General features: G+C 42.9%; 2 protein-coding genes across 3 annotated transcripts in view; both read right to left on the bottom strand.

Moving 5' to 3' along the window:
- LOC124037256 (rho guanine nucleotide exchange factor 33-like) overlaps positions 1–14,412 on the bottom strand; it is a 48,310-nt gene extending 33,898 nt beyond the window's left edge. Inside the window, exons 1-8 of the mRNA XM_046351937.1 lie at positions 14,274–14,412; positions 13,318–13,361; positions 11,977–12,141; positions 10,713–10,834; positions 10,490–10,623; positions 10,054–10,176; positions 5,575–5,701; positions 4,055–4,187 (exon numbers count right to left, since the gene is read on the bottom strand). Coding sequence (XP_046207893.1) covers positions 4,055–4,187; positions 5,575–5,701; positions 10,054–10,176; positions 10,490–10,623; positions 10,713–10,834; positions 11,977–12,141; positions 13,318–13,361; positions 14,274–14,295 — 870 coding nt within the window. The 5' untranslated portion in view covers positions 14,296–14,412. The remainder of the gene's footprint in view (positions 1–4,054; positions 4,188–5,574; positions 5,702–10,053; positions 10,177–10,489; positions 10,624–10,712; positions 10,835–11,976; positions 12,142–13,317; positions 13,362–14,273) is intronic.
- A 972-nt stretch (positions 14,413–15,384) lies between these two features.
- Positions 15,385–18,730, bottom strand: LOC124037255 (MORN repeat-containing protein 2-like). 2 transcript variants are annotated; one of them, XM_046351934.1, is made up of 7 exons: positions 18,311–18,720; positions 18,180–18,212; positions 17,997–18,047; positions 17,666–17,772; positions 17,397–17,533; positions 17,168–17,283; positions 15,385–16,954 (listed from the first exon to the last, which is right to left on the bottom strand). In XM_046351934.1, the coding sequence occupies exons 1-6, from the start codon at positions 18,315–18,317 to the stop codon at positions 17,181–17,183; spliced, it is 438 nt and encodes a 145-aa protein (XP_046207890.1). In that variant the 5' UTR covers positions 18,318–18,720; the 3' UTR covers positions 15,385–16,954; positions 17,168–17,180. The 2 variants fall into 2 exon arrangements, with proteins under 2 accessions (XP_046207890.1, XP_046207892.1); XM_046351936.1 differs by having other exon boundaries at positions 15,385–17,283; positions 17,666–17,769; positions 18,311–18,730.
- Between the last annotated feature and the right edge of the window lie 82 nt (positions 18,731–18,812).

Genomic DNA, 18,812 nt, shown 5'->3' with positions numbered 1-18,812 from the left:
AAACCACCAAGGCCTCCGCCAAGCTCAGCAGTGATGAGCAGCATCATCAAACCACCAAGGCCTCCGCCAAGCTCAGCAGTGATGAGCAGCAGCAGCATCAAACCACCAAGGCCTCCGCCAAGCTCAGCAGTGATGAGCAGCAGCATCATCGAACCACCAAGGCCTCCGCCAAGCTCAGCAGTAATGAGCAGCAGCATCATCGAACCACCAAGGCCTCCGCCAAGCTCAGCAGTAATGAGCAGCAGCATCATCAAACCACCAAGGCCTCCGTCAAGCTCAGCAGTGATGAGCAGCAGCATCATCATACCACCAAGGCCTCCGCCAAGCTCAGCAGTGATGAGCAGCAGCATCACACCACCAAGGCATCTGACAAGCTCAGCAGTGATGAGCAGCAGCATCATCATACCACCAAGGCCTCCGCCAAGCTCAGCAGTGATGAGCAGCAGCATCAAACCACCAAGGCCTCCGCCAAGCTTAGCAGTGATGAGCAGCAGCATCAAACCACCAAGGCCTCAGCCAAGCTCAGCAATGATGAGCAGCAGCAGCATCAAACCACCAAGGCCTCCGCCAAGCTCAGCAGTGATGAGCAGCAGCAGCATCAAACCACCAAGGCCTCCGCCAAGCTCAGCAGTGATGAGCAGCAGCAGCATCAAACCACCAAGGCCTCCGACAAGCTCAGCAGTGATGAGCAGCAGCAGCATCAAACCACCCAGGCCTCCGACAAGCTCAGCAGTGATGAGCAGCAGCAGCATCAAACCACCAAGGCTGCCGACAAGCTCAGCAGTGATGAGCAGCAGCAGCATCAAACCACCAAGGCCTCCGACAAGCTCAGCAGTGATGAGCAGCAGCAGCATCAAACCACCAAGGCCTCCGACAAGCTCAGCAGTGATGAGAAAGGGAAAGGGGATACTAGTCAGTTGCACAACTGAATGCAGTCAACCTAAATGTGTCTTCCATATTTCTGAATCAGAGAGGTGAGGGGGCTGCCTTAATTGTCATCGACCGCCAGGGTAGCAGTTGTTGTTGGGGGTTAAAGGGACATTTTTTATATTTCAACTTCATATTCATCAGCTCCAGCATGACCCCAACATCAATATATGTGAAAACTGTGTGTTTCTGTGTTTTGACATCATTGGTGTGCATTGTGTGATTTGAACCAATTATTGCCTACTTATTGGTTGATGATGATGTCATTGGAAGCGCTTATCTACCTCACTACAAAACCTAGAAACATGTAGCAGAACTGCAGATTTCTCCACCCTGCCAGCTCAGGGATTCGAACCAGTGACCTTTTGATTACTGGCACGACAATCTCGACCGCTAGGCTACCTGCCACCCTTGAGAGGGCTGGAATACTTGGTTACTGCTGAATGATGCCCCTGGGTATTGCTACATATCGGTATGTTTCATCATAGAAATAGATACATTCTATTAGGGATTTCTTGGTAGCCTGTTGGTTTTCATGGTTGTAAATGGAACTGTATGTATTGGAAACATGTTTAAGGTAGGCTAGCACTGCTTAATTGATTACTTGGGTCAAATTTGAATTACAGAAGTGTATTGTGCCATATAACAATGTGTTGCTGTACTCATGAGCGACATGGTTTTCCATGTTTGAAGCGGCCCTGTAGGCTTATTTGTTTGTCAAGCCAGGCTGCATCTCACTGTATATAGTAAAATACAGTATACCACCCAGCCCTACTGGCTGCATCTCACTGTATATAGTTAAATACAGTATACCACCCAGCCCTACTGGCTGCATCTCACTGTATATAGTTAAATACAGTATACCACCCAGCCCTACTGGCTGCATCTCACTGTATATAGTAAAATACAGTATACCACCCAGCCCTACTGGCTGCATCTCACTGTATATAGTTAAATACAGTATACCACCCAGCCCTACTGGCTGCATCTCACTGTATATAGTTAAATACAGTATACCACCCAGCCCTACTGGCTGCATCTCACTGTATATAGTTAAATACAGTATACCACCCAGCCCTACTGGCTGCATCTCACTGTATATAGTTAAATACAGTATACCACCCAGCCCTACTGGCTGCATCTCACTGTATATAGTTAAATACAGTATACCACCCAGCCCTACTGGCTGCATCTCACTGTATATAGTTAAATACAGTATACCACCCAGCCCTACTGGCTACATCTCACTGTATATAGTTAAATACAGTATACCACCCAGCCCTACTGGCTGCATCTCACTGTATATAGTTAAATACAGTATACCACCCAGCCCTACTGGCTGCATCTCACTGTATATAGTTAAATACAGTATACCACCCAGCCCTACTGGCTGCATCTCACTGTATATAGTTAAATACAGTATACCACCCAGCCCTACTGGCTGCATCTCACTGTATATAGTTAAATACAGTATACCACCCAGCCCTACTGGCTGCATCTCACTGTATATAGTAAAATACAGTATACCACCCAGCCCTACTGGCTGCATCTCACTGTATATAGTTAAATACAGTATACCACCCAGCCCTACTGGCTGCATCTCACTGTATATAGTAAAATACAGTATACCACCCAGCCCTACTGGCTGCATCTCACTGTATATAGTTAAATACAGTATACCACCCAGCCCTACTGGCTGCATCTCACTGTATATAGTTAAATACAGTATACCACCCAGCCCTACTGGCTGCATCTCACTGTATATAGTAAAATACAGTATACCACCCAGCCCTACTGGCTGCATCTCACTGTATATAGTTAAATACAGTATACCACCCAGCCCTACTGGCTGCATGCCACTGTATATAGTAAAATACAGTATACCACCCAGCCCTACTGGCTGCATCTCACTGTAGTAGGCTATATTTTGGTTATTTGGATCTCCATTCACCTTTTGTTTACTGTGTATGTAACTAGCCTAAATATAGATTGTCATGCCTTTTTCATCTGATATTTTGGCACCGCTACTACTTGGCACCTGTTTTATTCGGTTTTCATTCACAGTTGTCAGTATTCTAAGGCAAACTGCTATTCAGTATTTTTGTTTTAATGCATAAATGACTAGGCCAGTACTTTCAGCATAATATATGCCATTTAGCAGACGCTTTTATCCAAAGCGACTTACAGTCATGTGTGCATACATTCTACGTATGGGTGGTCCCGGGGATCGAACCCACTACCCTGGCGTTACAAGCGCCATGCTCTACCAACTGAGCTACTAATGCATTTAGTTTGCATTATTTTTGGTAAGACAGCAGTGTGTACGGCTGCATTCACATAGGCTGCTTGTAATAGGTGAATTACCTTATCTATCTTGTAGCCTGTATTCATTACCAATATGTACTTGCTTGAGTGCAGTGGTGTCAATCTCATTCCTCGGAGGGCCAAGTGTCTGCAAGTGTTTAGTGTTTCCTTTCAATTTAAAACTAGACAACCGTTGAGGGGCGTTCCTTACTAATTAGTGACCTTAATTCATAAACCAAGTGCAAGAGAGGAGGGAAAACCTGCAGATGCTCGGCCCTCCGTGGAATGAGTTTGACACGTACTTTAGTGTGTAAGGCGCTGTCCATTGTGCTGATACAGTGCAGGGGTGATAGGCTACAGATTAAGCGCCAAACCTGCCACTCAAGCACTCAATCAATAGTCTCAGAGTCTTGGCATTTGAATGTTTAGAGTCTTGTCACTTTATGTTTAGTGTGACATAAGCAGAATTCAATATAATTCGAATGCAAGAACCCCCCAAAATTGTGCCGCCTCACCGAATTCAACTGCCCCCCTTAGTCACTTTATCCCCTGGACAGTCTCCTCTGGGGGCCCTTACTGCTAACGCCACAAATCAATTAATTTCCCTCGTTCAATCAGTCCCACCACCTTAAATCACATTGGTCCTAATACAATAAGCACCTAATAGACTGGATACTGTATGTGAGGGGTAATGTATTTTGCGCCCAGACTGTGGCACAATCACTAGAGTAGAGCCCTGAGTTTCTCTAGGTCAGTTTACCTGGTCCGGGTTAAACCCTTGAAGGCTCCTCTCCTTTCCATGTGGCTGTGAAAAAATGAATACCTCTTTGCTGGTGAGCCTCATGAATACATCTCCCATGATGCCCTGCCACTGGCGCTTGAGCACCCTCTCCTGCAGGGTGTGAAGCAGCTCCAGGTGTTGCTGGATGAGGAAACGTAGAGAACTGGGGAATGGCCTGGAGAGAGACAAAGGAGATGGATATAAAACACATCAGCTTTGCAGCTCCTTCAGGGTTATCTTTGGTCTCTTTGTTGCCTCTCTGATTAATGCCCTCCTTGCCTGGTCCATGAGTTTTGGTGTCTTGGCAGGTTTGTTTTTGTGCCATATTCTTTCCATTTTTTAATCATGGATTTAATGGTGCTCTGTGGGATGTTCAAAGTTTCTGATATTTTTTTAATAATCCAACCCTGACCTGTACTTCTCCACGTGTCACGCCCTGACCTTAGGTATCTTTGTTTTCTTTATTATTTGGTTAGGTCAGGGTGTGACAAGGGTGGTTTGTGTAGTTTTGTATTGTCTAGGAGTTTTTGTATGTTTATGTGGTTTTCCTAGTCTAGGTGTTTTTATGTCTATGGTTGCCTAGATTGGTTCTCAATCAGAGGCAGATGTTTATCGTTGTCTCTGATTGGGGACCATATTTAGGTAGCCATATTCCTTGGATAGTTTGTGGGTTATTATTCTATGTTTAGTTGCCTGTTTGCACTAGTCATATAGCTTCACGGTTTGTTTTGTATAGTTTGTTCAGTGGTCGTTCTTTTCATTAAAAGAGTTATGTACGCTTATCACGCTGCGCCTTGGTCATTATGACGACCATGACAACTTTGACCCTGACCTATTTGTAGAGCTCCTTGGACTTCATAGTACCGCTTGCTTGGTGGTGCCCCTTGCTTAGTGGTGTTGCAGACTCTGGGGCCTTTCTGAACAGGTGTATATATACTGAGATCATGTGACACTTAGGTTGCACACAGGTGGACTTTATTTAGATAATTATGTGACTTCTGAAGGTACAGTGGGGCAAAAAAGTATTTAGTCAGCCACCAATTGTGTAAGTTTTCCTACTTAAAAAGACGAGAGAGGCCTGTAATTTTCATCAAAGGTACACTTCAACTATGACAGACAAAATGAAAAAAAGAAATCCTGAAAATCACATTGAATTAATTAAAAATCCTACAATGTGATTTTCTGGATTTTTTCTCCTCATTTTGTCTGTCATAGTTGAAGTGTACCTATGATGAAAATTACAGGCCTCTCTCATGTTTTCAAGTGGGAGAACTTGCACAATTGGTGGCTGACTAAATACTTTTTTGCCCCACTGTAATTGCTTGCACCAGATCTTATTTAGGGGCTTCACAGGAAAGGAGGTGAATACATATGCACGCACCACTGTTCCGTTTTTTATTTTGGAGAATTTTTTTGTTTGTTTTTTTGTCACTTTACCAATTTGGATTATTTTGTGTATGTCCATTACATGATATCCAAATAAAAATCAATTTAATACTTTTATACAAGGCACTGTACATCTCACATAAATTTGTAAATAATAATCGTCAGTGGTACAGTACCGTTTGTCTTTGGTGTGGAGGTCCTCTGTGCTGTTGAAGGTGATGTTGGCTTTCAGCAGGAGAGACAGGTACGACACATACACCCTCTCTGACTCCAACAGCTCCAGGGCAGCTATCTGCCTCTTATCTGACACACACACACACACACACACACACACACACACACACACACACACACACACACACACACACACACACACACACACACACACACACACACACACACACACACACACACACACACACACAACGTGTGAAAGAAGCAACACACTGACTTTCAGTTGAAGTTTACATACACTTACGTTGGAGTCATACACTCAGTTTACGTACACTTAGGTTGGAGTCATTAAAACTTGTTTTTTAACCACTCCACAAATTTATTGTTAAGAAACTATAGTTTTGGAAAGTCGGTTAGGACATCTACAAGTCAGTTTTCCAACAATTGTTAACAGACAGATTATTTCACTTATAATTCACTATATCAGTGTATTTACTGTAATCCTCTTCCACCATAGTCACTGTGCCCAAGAAAACAAAGGCAACCTGCCTAAATGACTACAGACGCGTAGCACTGTTCCCCCCAATGGTGGAACAAACTCCCTCACGACGCCAGGACAGCGGAGTCAATCACCACCTTCCGGAGACACCTGAAACCCCACCTCTTTAAGGAATACCTAGGATAGGTTAAGTAATCCCTCTCACCCCACCCCCCCTAAGTTTTAGATGCACTATTGTTAAGTGACTGTCCCACTGGATGTCATAAGGTGAATGCACCAATTTGTAAGTCGCTCTGGATAAGAGCGTCTGCTAAATGACTTAAATGTAATGTAAATGTATAGCCAGGAAGTGCTTTGAAAGGCTGGTAATGGCTCACATCAACACCATTATCCTAGAAACCCTAGACCCACTCCAATTTGCATAGCGCCTAAGCAGATCCACAGATGATGCAATCTCTATTGCACTCCACACTGCCCTTTCCCACCTGGACAAAAGGAACACCTATGTGAGAATGCTATTCATTGACTATAGCTCAGCGTTCAATACCATAGTACCCTCAAAGCTCATCACTAAGCTAAGGATCCTGGGACTAAACACCTCCCTCTGCAACTACATCCTGGACTTCCTGACAGGCTGCCCCCATGGGGTGAGGGTAGATGGCAACACATCTGCCACACTGATTCTCAACACTGGAGCCCCCCAGGGGTGCGTACTCAGTCCCCTCCTGCACTCCCTGTTGACCCACGACTGCATGGCCAGGCACGACTCCAACATCATCATTAAGTTTGCAGATGACACAACCGACAACAACGAGACAGCCTACAGGGAGGAGGTCAAAGACCTGGCCGGGTGGTGCAAGAATAGCAACCTATCCCTCAACGTAACCAAGACTAAGGAGATGATTGTGGACTACAGGAAAAGGAGGACCGAGCACGCCCCGGGGCTGTAGTGGAGCAGGTTGAGAGCTTCAAGTTCCTTGGTGTCCACATCACCAACGAACTAGAATGGTCCAAACACACCAAGACAGTCGTGAAGAGGGCACGACAAAGCCTATTACCCCTCAAGAAACTAAAACTATTTGGCATGGGTCCTTGGCATGGGTCCTGAGATCCTCAAAATGTTCTACAGCTGCAACATCGAGAGGTATCCTGACTGCTTGCATCACTGCCTGGTACGGCAATTGCTCAGCCTCTGGCAGCAAGGCACTACAGAGGGTAGTGCGTATGGCCCAGTACATCACTGGGGCTAAGCTTCCTGCCATCCAGTACCTCTACACCAGGCATTGTCAGAGGAAGGCCCTAAAAATTGTCAAAGACCCCAGCCACCCCAGTCATAGACTGTTCTCTCTACTACCGCATGGCAAGCGGTACCGGAGTGCCAAGGCTAGGATAAAAAGGCTCCTCAACAGTTTTACCCCCAATCCATAAGACTCCTGAACAGGTAATTAAATGGCTATTTGAATTGTGTGCCCCCCCCAACCGCTCTTTTACGCTGCTGCTACTCTCTGTTTATCATATATGCATAGTCACTTTAATTATACATTCATGTACATACTACCTCAATTGGGCCGACAAACCAGTGCTCACGCACATTGGCTAACCGGGCTATCTACATTGTGTCCCGCCACCCACCACCCGCCAACCCCTCTTTTACACTACTGCTACTCTCTGTTCATCATATATGCATAGTCACTTTAACCATATCTACATTTACATACTACCTCAATCAGCCCGACTAACCGATGTCTGTATGTAGCCTCGCTACTTTTATAGCCTCGCTACTTTTATAGCTTCGCTGCTGTTATTTTTCACTGCCTTTTTACTGTTGTTTTTATTTCTTTACTTACCTATTGTTCACCTAATACCTATTTTGTACTGTTGGTTAGAGCCTGTAAGTAAGCATTTCACTGTAAGATCTACACCTGTTGTATTCGGGGCATGTGACAAATAAACTCTTATTTGATTTGATCACAATTCCAGTGGGTCAGAAGTTTACATACACTAAGTTGGCTGTGCCTTTAAACAGCTTGGAAAATTCCAGAAAATGAAAATGTATTTGTGCAAATCAATTCCAGAACAACAACAAAGGACCTTGTGAAGATGCTTGAAGAAACAGGAACAAAATTATCTATATCCAAAGTAAAACAAGTCTTATATTGACATAACCTGAAAGGCCACTCAGCAAGGAAGAAGCCGCTGCTCCAAAACAAACATAAAAATGCCCGACTACGGTTTGCAACTGCACATGGGGACAAAGATCGTACATTTTGGAGAAATGTCCTCTGGTCTGATGAAACAAAAATAGAACTGTGTGGCCATAATGACCATCGTTATGTTTGGAGGAAAAAGGGGGAGACTTGCAAGCCGAAGAACACCATCCCAATTGTTAAGCATGGTGTTGGTTTCATCATGTTGGGGTGCTTTGCAGCAGGAGGGACTGGTGCACTTCACAAAATAGATGGCATCATGAGGCAGTAAAATGATGTGGGATATATTGAAGCAACATCTCAAGACATCAGTCAGGAAGTTAAAGCTTGGTCGCAAATTGGTCTCCCAAATGGACAATGACCCCAAGAATTCTTCCAAAGTTGTGTCAAAATGGCTTAAGGACAACAAAGTCAAGATATTGGTGTGGCCATCACAAAGACCTGATCTCAATCCTATAGAAAATTTGCGAGTGCGAGCAAGGAGGCCTACAAACCTGACTCAGTTACACCAGCTCTGTCAGGAGGAATGGGCCAAAATTCACCCAACTTATTGTGGGAAGCTCGTGGAAGGCTACCCAAAACGTTTGACCCAAGTTAATCAATTAAAGGCAATGCTACTAAATACTAATTGAGTGTATGTAAACTTCTGACCCACTGGGAATGTGATGAAATAAATAAAAGCGGAAATAAATCATTATCTCTACTATTATTCTGACATTTCACATTCTTAAAATAAAGTGGTGATCCTATCTGACCTAAAACAGTTTTTTTTACTTGGATTAAATGTCAGGAATTGTGAAAAACAGAGTTTAAATGTATTTGGCTAAGGTGTATGTAAACTTCCGACTTCAACTGTTTTCATTTGTGGCTGTCCATCGCCCATTTCTTTTGATATGTTACGAATTACAATTCCTATTACATTATTATAAATAAGTAAGTAGTTGAAAAGTTGCTAATTAGCCTTTGCTAGATTGCTAGATGTTTGTGTTATATGCCCACCCATCCACCCTGAACGAATATGTTTTATGTAATCATACCAAATGTCATTTCAGTGTCCCAGATTTACATGTACTATGTTACCTCTAGTCTGTGAGACCAGGCTGGTTGAACTGGTTCAACTGTATATACTGTAGTTCCGTTGGCTGGGTGTCTCTGACTAGCAGAAGGGTCCAACATTGGCTATGATTCGTATATAAAGCACTTCTCCATAAACTCCCATACTACCTCACCTTACTTCTAAACTGGAAATCGAGTAAGTATGATACTCGCTCTCAAGACTGGTTGGTACTAGAGGTTCCACTGATGATCTCTGCGTTAGGGAAGACTGCTTTCAGTTACTATGCCCTACAGTTCACTTTAAAACTTGATTGTTTTGGTCCCAAAAGGGGAATTTAGGGCTCTGATAATATATATATATATATATATATATATATATATATATATATATATATATATATATATATATATAGTATATTGATTGATTGATTGTATATATTAGTTTCTACTACCCTTTCTGAATGTAATGTAATTTATTTGAAATGTTGTAACTGTAATTTTGTAGTGATCATTCCTGAATGTGTGGCTCACATTGTTTTAATTGTTGTTCTCAGGCAACCACTGGAAATGAAGGTTAATAAAATAAGTGTGCTTTTTACACAGCTGTGACCTATTAAATGGGAATAAGTCTATAGACTACAAAATCATTTCATGTAGGGCTCTGTAATGTAACGAGGGAATAAGTCACTGTGTGTAACGTCAGTGGTGATGTGCCTCACTGTTTTCTGAGGCACTCTGTGCATCCGTGTCGTCCCGGCTCTCTTTCGATTCTGTCCACACTGGAGACTTAGACTGACCCCTCTGGGGCAGGCCACTGGCTGCCTCCTGCTCTGAGTTAGAGGCTGCACCACGCACAGTACATACACAGGGAGAAAACACAAGCATTGTCAATGCGATTCCGCTGTCTCTGATTGATTTCATGTGCTGTAACATCCCTATACAGCCGCCAGGTATTTGATTCAGCTAAAGCAAGTATGTTCAATGGCTAACCCTAACCCACAGGGCACACAGTGGTTGAGGCAATGTTTTCCAATGTGGAATAAACGTTGAATTGACGTCTGTGCCCAATGGGTAAGGACCAGCTAGTCAGTACATCGATGACACACATACAGGATCTGCTATGGATTCTGTCTGTCCCTCAGAGGTATAACTCACTCTGTGTCGAGGCTATGCTCCTGTGTGGAGAGATGCTGGGGAGGCTGGCGAAGTAATGCTGGATGACGTTGAGCTCTGTCTGGTTGGAGAGACACTCATGGCCCTCCCCATGGCAGTCCCCTTTGGAGCTTTTTCTGACAAAACCAAGGGGAATGGTGAGTTAATTTCAGGTGAAGAAAGTATGTGTGTGAATGTTTGTGCATGCTACGTGTGTGTCACACACCTCTGTTGAATGGGCCGGATCTCTCTGCTGTTCTCTGATTGGAGGAACTCCAGGCCATCCTGTAGCTCCTTCTGTCTGCTGCTAACCTCTTTGATCTGGGTTAGAGCACCGCTCAGGTCCTCCTAAACACAACCAGGACATACACTGAGTGGCCAGTTTATTAGGTACACCACCCCGTTCACGAAAATGGTTTCGCTCCTACAGACAGTGAGTCACGTGGCTTTGGCTTGCTATATAAAGCAGGCAGACAGGCATCAAGGCATTTAGTCACTGTTCAATTGAATGTTAGAATGGGCAAAATGAGTGAACTCTCAACTTTTTCACGTGGTATGATTGTCAGTGCCAGGCGCGCCGGTTCCAGTATCTCAGAAACGGCCGGCCTCCTGGGCTTTTCACGCACGACAGTATCTAGGGTTACCAAGATTGGCGCGACAAACGAAAAACATCCAGTCAGATGCAGTCCTGTGAGCGAAAACAGCTCATTGATAAGAGAGGTCAAAGGGGAATGGCAAGAATCATGCAAGTGATGCTTGGTACAGCATCTCGAAATGCACAACTCATCGATCATTGTCACAGATGTGCTATTTCAACAGATGACAACACCGGGTTCCACTCCCATCAGCTAAAAACAAGTAGAAGTGGCTCCAGTGGGAATGTGATAACCAACATTGGATAATTGAAGAGTGGAAAAACATTGCCTGGTCCGACAAATCCTGGTTCCTGTTGCGTCATGCTGATGGCAGATTCAGGATTTGGCATAAGCAGCATGAGTCCATTGCCCCAGCCTGCCTGGTGTCAACAGTACAGGCAGGTGGCGGTGGTGTAATGGTGTGGGGAATGTTTTCCTGGCACACGTTAGGTCCCTTGATACCAATTGAGCAATGTTTCCATGCCCCAAAGAATTTAGGTTGTTCTGGAGGCAAAGGGGGTCTGACTCGGTAGTAAATGGGTGTATCTAATAAATTGCCCACTGTGTATAGCACAATCACATCACTATGATATCTAGCTACATTCACAATGTACATTCACATGTACCATGTACCAGATAGCTACATTCACAATGTACATTCACATGTACCATGTACCAGATAGCTACATACTACAACACTTATGTTGTGTGTTAAGCATCCTGCTTGAATTGCTAGAAACTGTTACTGGTTTTACTGTTAGTCCACTTGTATGGTATGAGCAGAATGACAAACAGGCACATTTTTGGTTTCAGATATCAGTGAGGATCCATCAAGTCATGTGGGGAGTACGGTACCTTAAACGTGTTGAGCGACTTCCTGATTCCCATGATCCTGTCATCCAGGTCTCTCTGGTGTGCCTGAGCCCTCTCTTCCAGACTGCTGTCCCTCTGCTGCAGCGCAGCCATGTCCTGTAACACCCCCTGCAGCAACGTACGCAGCTCTGCCACCAAGGACTGCAGCTGGAGCACCAGGTCAGAGGTTAGCAGTCAGGATGTAACAACCGTTACTCCAGTGATATGATTGTTTGTGACATTGCTAATGGCTCCAAAATGTCCAGAACATAACTGTGAAATGCTACATTGGTTCCATATGTGTGGGTGAATAAATGACTTAGCTGTTTTAACCATAGTAGTAATAATTTTCTGGGTGCTTATATTTGTCCTACTTTACACATGTACAAGTGTGTATTAATACGCATGCGTGAATCGGAAATGTTTTTTTTCCCTGAGACACCCTCGGAGAGTGGAGTCACGGCCAGGATCTGAAATGATCAACAGCGTCTATGGAGCAAATAGGGTTAAGTGCCTTGCTCAAGGGCACATGGACAGTTTCTTTTAACATGTCGGCTTGGGGATTAGAACTAGCGATCTTTTGGTTACTGGCCCAACACTCTAGAGGGTTCTCGTATAGGGACAGCCCAAAAAGCATTTTTCTAAGAGTGTATCAGAGGCCAGCTAGGTCACAGCTCATTTTGACACAGGGTTTGTGTCCTACAACGCTCCCCACTGAGTCACATTATCCTCGCTATCTTTTTCATTGTTGTTGTCGTTTGGAGTGTCCCAATTTCTCTTTTTCCCCTTCTGTTATATGCCAGCAGTGATTCCCTTTTTTCTCTCCTTTGGTGTAGCTGCCGTTTTATGGATGTTGGGTTATTGAATTTAGTCTGCAGAGATAAGTGAATCAGCTCATGTGAACAGACAGGGGTTCAGGCTGCTGCCAGCCCCAGTCATCTTCTCTTCACTCCTCTACTCTGTGGATACGGTCATGTGAAAGCCATCAGGCTGCAGATTCATTAGGGCAGCTGCCCTTCTTTACAGATGTACAGATGTGATCTCTGTGTTGCTGTGCAATACCCTGCCTCTGCTCACTACTTTAGAGTGCATTACAATACAGTACATACACAACACATACAGTATCTTACAGCAGTGCAACAACGTCTGTGTATTATATTGTACCTTACAGCTGTACTGTTACGATATTTTACATATCTGTAGCATTTTGTTAGAACATACTGTATACCAGTCCATTGACGTGCATTTACACATAATAAGATTAGAGACAGGCCGTAGCCGAGGCTATTCCCATTTCTCTGGCAGTGTGTCTCTTGCAAAGGGACTGACTATAGAGCTGGTTACCTGAAAAATCTCTAGCTTGGCCTCCTCCATTTCCTGGTTTTGTTCTAGAAGTCAAGGCCATCAGTTAATCACACATCAATATGGATTTACTGTATCTCCCTGTCACTCGCACATCACTATGGAGAAAATCCTCAGTTACTCAGACACAGCTGCCAATTATACACAAACCATTATTTGGAGATACAGAACAAAATAGACTATGATAAAGACAAATCATATAGTCATGTGGTATGTCCAACACAATGTCTCATTTTGCAGCCTATGCACAGTAAATAATGTAAGAGTGAACCCTTACAAGTTACCCAAACACTGAAATTATACATGTAATGTTAAGGTAGACAATGCTTGTGTCATCAAACAGTTGTACTATAGTGAAAATACCCTACTGAACTCAATCTGTTTCTGTTCAAATGCCAAATGTCCAATCAGCGAGCAGCATTTAAATGTCATTTTAAATGTCTGCTTATCATACATTATGCATTTGAGCTTGTGCTGGAATGACATATTCTGAACAGGAATACACGTATAGCAAATTTCCTGAAAAAATAACAATGTAAAAGATCATTCAAAGACAATTCATTTGGACCAAATTTCAAGTCTTCCAATGGTTGTATCATGCGTCAGAGTTTTGCCACTTAACCAGTTCTTAAGACATTGGATAGTCAGATAGTCATGTTATGCCGAAGAACATTGAATGAGAAATTCAAGCATACCAACTTTGTTTCAAAATTTTTCCAATAACTGTCCATCAACAACAGGTTTCATAAAAAGCGTATTTGTCCATGTAACCAGTTCAAACACATAAAACAATCTGTTAGGCACAGCACACCAAAGATATTCCACATCAACAATACAATTATTTTTCTTTATTGTAGCATCTCTATAAACCATGTGACTACCAACAAATCATAAAAACACAAAACCATCACCATCTTGATTATAGAACCAGAATTTACCTTCTGTCTTGTTGTTTTCCATAGTTCCTGTGCCCACCTACCTAGACCACAAACAGGGTTGTGTAGTTTTAGTGTTCAAGGCACTCCTCTGTTCTGTCCTCCTCTGAACACTGTCCTGCCGAACCCTCGCTCTAAACCATGTGAGTCTGATGATCCTCCACACAAAAAGGGCCCTTGTGTACAGTAAGTGGAATGATGGTGGGAGAGGGCAAAACAGAGAGAGGGAGAGAGGTGGAAGAGAGGGGTAGAGCTTGAGGGCTTTTGACACTCCTTCATGAGGAGACAATTGGACAGCTGATTCGATTTTCCCCTTAACATGAATGCCCAATTTCATAGAACAGATCAAACAGAACTGTGACACAGGATCTGGTCAGCTCAGGCAGGTGACATGCAAAAGGTAGTCAGGATATGATGCCATTTTAGTCATTGTACACTTTACATTATGTGATTCCATACAGTATTTGGCCAAGTTTACTTGATGACTGTGTCTGTATGTTACTGTTAGAAACAGTGATGTGTGATGTGCTTCGGTGTGTTGTGTGTTATGAACACAATTAAGTTGGCCTATTGCATATGATGCTGTAGTATATTTTTACATCAGCATGTTTGTGCAGTGTTTCTACTGTATAGTGGGTATGTGTTTTGGATTCACTGATACACACAAGGATTCACATTTTCCCAACATTTTTTAAAACTGCGTGGGTCTCTATGAATGAGTGTGTTATTGGTATCAGACTCTAGTAGGGTTAATGTTAATACTGTATATAGTGATGGCATTACGCTCCTCCACGCCCCCAGGACCAAGTTCAGCTCCTTGGGGGAATCAGGCTTTCAGCCCCTTTCTCTTTAGAAAGGCTTGTTGATAGCTGTGCTCCTTGTCCCTTGTAGCATCAGCTGTGTTCTGTGTCAGTTGCCCTCTCTAGTTGTGTCCATTTTTTCTTGTTTATTTTTTTAAAATTGAGATTCTTTATAATGAAAAGTACTGTACAAATGTAATACATTATATTCTGTCAGCGTTGTGTGAGTGAGTCAGTGTGATTAGCCTTTTACTGCAGTAGGCTAAATCAGGGTCACACAGTGATTCTTGGTAGTCTTTTAAAAATAGATATTTAATTTAACTAGGCAAGTCAGTTAAGAACAAATTATTATTTACAATGACAGCCTACCACAGCCAAACCCGGACGTGCTGGGGAAATTGTGCACCGCCCTATGGGACTCCCAATCACATCCGGATGTAATACAGCGTGGAATCAAACCAGGGACTGTAGTGACACCTCTGAGATGCAGTGCTTTAGACCACTGCGCCACTCGGGAGCTTGTCTTAAACAAATTGACACACCTCACATACATGATTATGGGCCTAATTTTTTTTTTTTTTAAGACACCTGTTCCACATCAGATAAGAGTTGAAATGCATTCAATTGGGAGTTTGCATCCCAATATTAAACTTTATTTACATCAGAGAAGACTGAAATATAACAACTGTTTGACATAGAAACACAGGATTTCTGTCAGTAAAAAGAAAAAAAAAGGTAATTAGGTAATTACAAAAAAATATTAATAACAGCACTTTTGGTCATTGACTGCAGGAGAGGACTACGTGCCTTATGATGCCAGCGGGCACAGTTTCTCAAATCTCAGAACTGATCACTCCTTCCACAGCTTGCGGTCTTCCAAGAAAACAGGAAGTTGTGTGTGTTGCCTCTCCTTATGTAGCATAGCCTTATTACCAGTGTCACAAGTTCTGGCCTTGTGCTTGGAAGGCTGCAGCACAGGTCCACTGGGGATGAAAAGCTAGTTCAGATGCTCAACAAAAGGATGTGTGTTTCAATGAAGAGCATACTATTCCCACAAATCAAGGCCTTCCTGTGAACAATGTTCTGATTCTTTGTGTGTTTGTGGAGTGCTGTACTACCCTAATAAGCATATGGGAATATTCTCCACCGATCTGAAACGCTGGTTGGGTGATGCAGTACATGCGCCATGCTACCTCCAACCATACAAAACCACCCCCAGCACTCCAGGCTAGCTTTGGGTTGGAGGGGGAAGGACCAACATCTGTGAACAACAAATGGACAAGGCCAGGCGATGCTCTGACCTCTGCTTGTTTAGTCAGAGGGGTAAAAAAAAGTAAAATGTAAAAGACATTACTCAAAATACACAACTACGAAAGAAAAGAAAACACAGTTCTATGCTCTCGGCAGATGTTTGATGATTTACTGAAGACACTTATGGACATAACCACCACACATCTTATTGAAGAATTCATCACATAACTGAATTTGTTGAACAAAGTTAACACCAGATGCACACATTAAGCAAAAGAACTATATATAGAACTAAATTATACCACACACACATTATAGTGACATCAGTGGGAGTAAAGAGACATTCTTGTTGGCGTTCAAGAAACAGAACATTGATGGATTCCTCCACCGATCTAGATTTGTACGCTGTTTATGAAGAGTTAAAAGATTCCAAATAAACTGTAGTAGAAACAGTTTTAGCTTAACACTGTTGGTTAACTGAGGCTTACACAGCCACACACACACAGACAGACTGTGTTTCAGCACCTCCAAAGAGGACTCTTGGCTGTGTGACTCAAAGCAATGACTCATTCATTGCACGGTGCCATGAGGTGTGTGCACCACACTGTCATACGCTGACTACTAAAGTCTTTCCTACAAGTAAAAGAGACCAGGTGTCACTGCAGGAGTGTTATGGGGAGAACATGGACATTGTGTGTTTCATTTCATTTGGTGCCTTTAAAATTTCTTACTGGAGTCTAATTTTGTTCTTTTGAATATATATATATATATATTTTTTTCCCTTTTTAAATCTATATTCAATAAATGTTCATAAATGTAAGAGGAATTAAAGTTATGTTATCTCACATTATGTCATGGGTTACATGCTGAGTTTAAGTTTTAATCCAGGAGCTGCCTTGTTGTGGAAGCCTCCAATCCAAACAAGTCCCTGAGAGTCGATGAACTCCCCGTCACCCTCCAACCTATTAAACAAAACAATAGAGCCATCATTCACTAGCCATCGGCCTAAACTTTTATTCACTAGCATATCAAAATATGATAGGAAAAAGTTAACACGCTAAAGTAATGGGTTCACCTGTTCTTGCTGAAGCTGCCGCAGTATTTGGTCCCGTCAGAGAAGCTGTATGTCCCTGTGCCATGATACATGTTGTCTTTGAAGTCCCCTTCATACAGGGCCCCAGAGGGATGCTCCAGAGTCCCTCGGCCATTCATCTGGAATAGAGGGAGCACTGGCCACTCACAGCAGACATCACAAAAACTATGACCCGCTAATCCAAATACCAATCCCTATCAATTATGTCCTAACATAGGCCTACACCCGACCATGCACTCGCACACACATACCTTGTCATCATGCCACTCTCCAGTGTAGGTGACACCACTGGCTGAGGTGTGTTTGCCCATACCACGCCTCACCACGACTCCCTCTGTGGACCCGCGGCACTCTCCTTCTGGTGATGACCACAGTAATGCAGCTCGTTATAACAGAATCATTCATTTAATGCTCAGTTGGTAGAGCATGGCGCTTGTAACGCCAGGGTAGTGGGTTCGATCCCCGGGACCACCCATACGTAGAATGTATGCACACATGACTGTAAGTCGCTTTGGATAAAAGCGTCTGCTAAATGGCATATATTATTATTTATTATATTACTGTGTCAATATGAGCACTTACCATATCTGTCACCATTTGGGAAAATGTAGGATACTTGCAAATTCCCTTTCTCTGAAAATAAATATGTGAGTGGAGTTTAAGACTGCGACATAGGCTAATAGTTCGCCTTAAGCACAAACATACAATATTTACACACCAAAAAAAGCAGATATCTTGAGATGTCCAAGTCTGGTCTCCGCCTACCTTCGCTTTCTGTGACCTTTCCTTTTTTCTTCTCTGCAGGAAAAACACTTTAATAATAACATTATGTTGTGGCTATGCTATTTCTGTATTATGCTGGCTATACAGTAAGGTAAATGGCTAACGTTACTCACCTGACATTTTAGTAATGCTTCGTCAAATTGAATTTACTCAATATAGTTAGAGCTTTTAGCTAACTTTAGCTGGCTGTCAAGCTAATCAATACATTTCGGATTTGTTGCTAGTTCAAACATGGCTATATCTTATTCAATTTTGTCGTGCTGGTCTAGCTGAAGTTGTCGCGATGCATTTCCTAAACTTTACATTACCATGGTAACTCTACACAGCCTTTACCCGGAAAATAAACTTTGACCTCTGATTGATTAACCAATGAGAAAGACGGTGTAGTTGTAAATTGTCTTGGTCTCTGGATAAATAACCTGCTATCCGTTTCTCTTATGCATTATTTTTCTCGATAGTAAATTGTTTTTTGAATAGCAAAATAATTGACTAATTGTCCTCTTGCCCATACAGAAAGAAACAATGTGCCTCCCGACCTACTGATATCTATTTTATGGCTAATGGCTAGCAATCCTCCGTCCTAGCTGGCTGTGACAATGCACTGTTGAGTGGTCA

The sequence above is a fragment of the Oncorhynchus gorbuscha genome, linkage group LG06 (assembly GCF_021184085.1).
Source record: "Oncorhynchus gorbuscha isolate QuinsamMale2020 ecotype Even-year linkage group LG06, OgorEven_v1.0, whole genome shotgun sequence".
NCBI classification, from domain to species: Eukaryota; Metazoa; Chordata; class Actinopteri; order Salmoniformes; family Salmonidae; genus Oncorhynchus; species Oncorhynchus gorbuscha.
The sequence above is the reverse complement of the archived record's forward strand: the minus strand, read 5'-3'. Positions and strand labels throughout refer to the sequence as shown.

What these genes read in the sequence shown, in the direction of transcription:
- LOC124037255 (XM_046351934.1), bottom strand. An exon ending in AAAGGTCACAGAAAGCGAAG is followed by an intron (nt 18,048 to 18,179) that starts GTAGGCGGAGAC and finishes ATTTATTTTCAG; the next exon opens with AGAAAGGGAATTTGCAAGTA. An exon ending in GGCAGCTTCAGCAAGAACAG is followed by an intron (nt 17,284 to 17,396) that starts GTGAACCCATTA and finishes TTTGTTTAATAG; the next exon opens with GTTGGAGGGTGACGGGGAGT.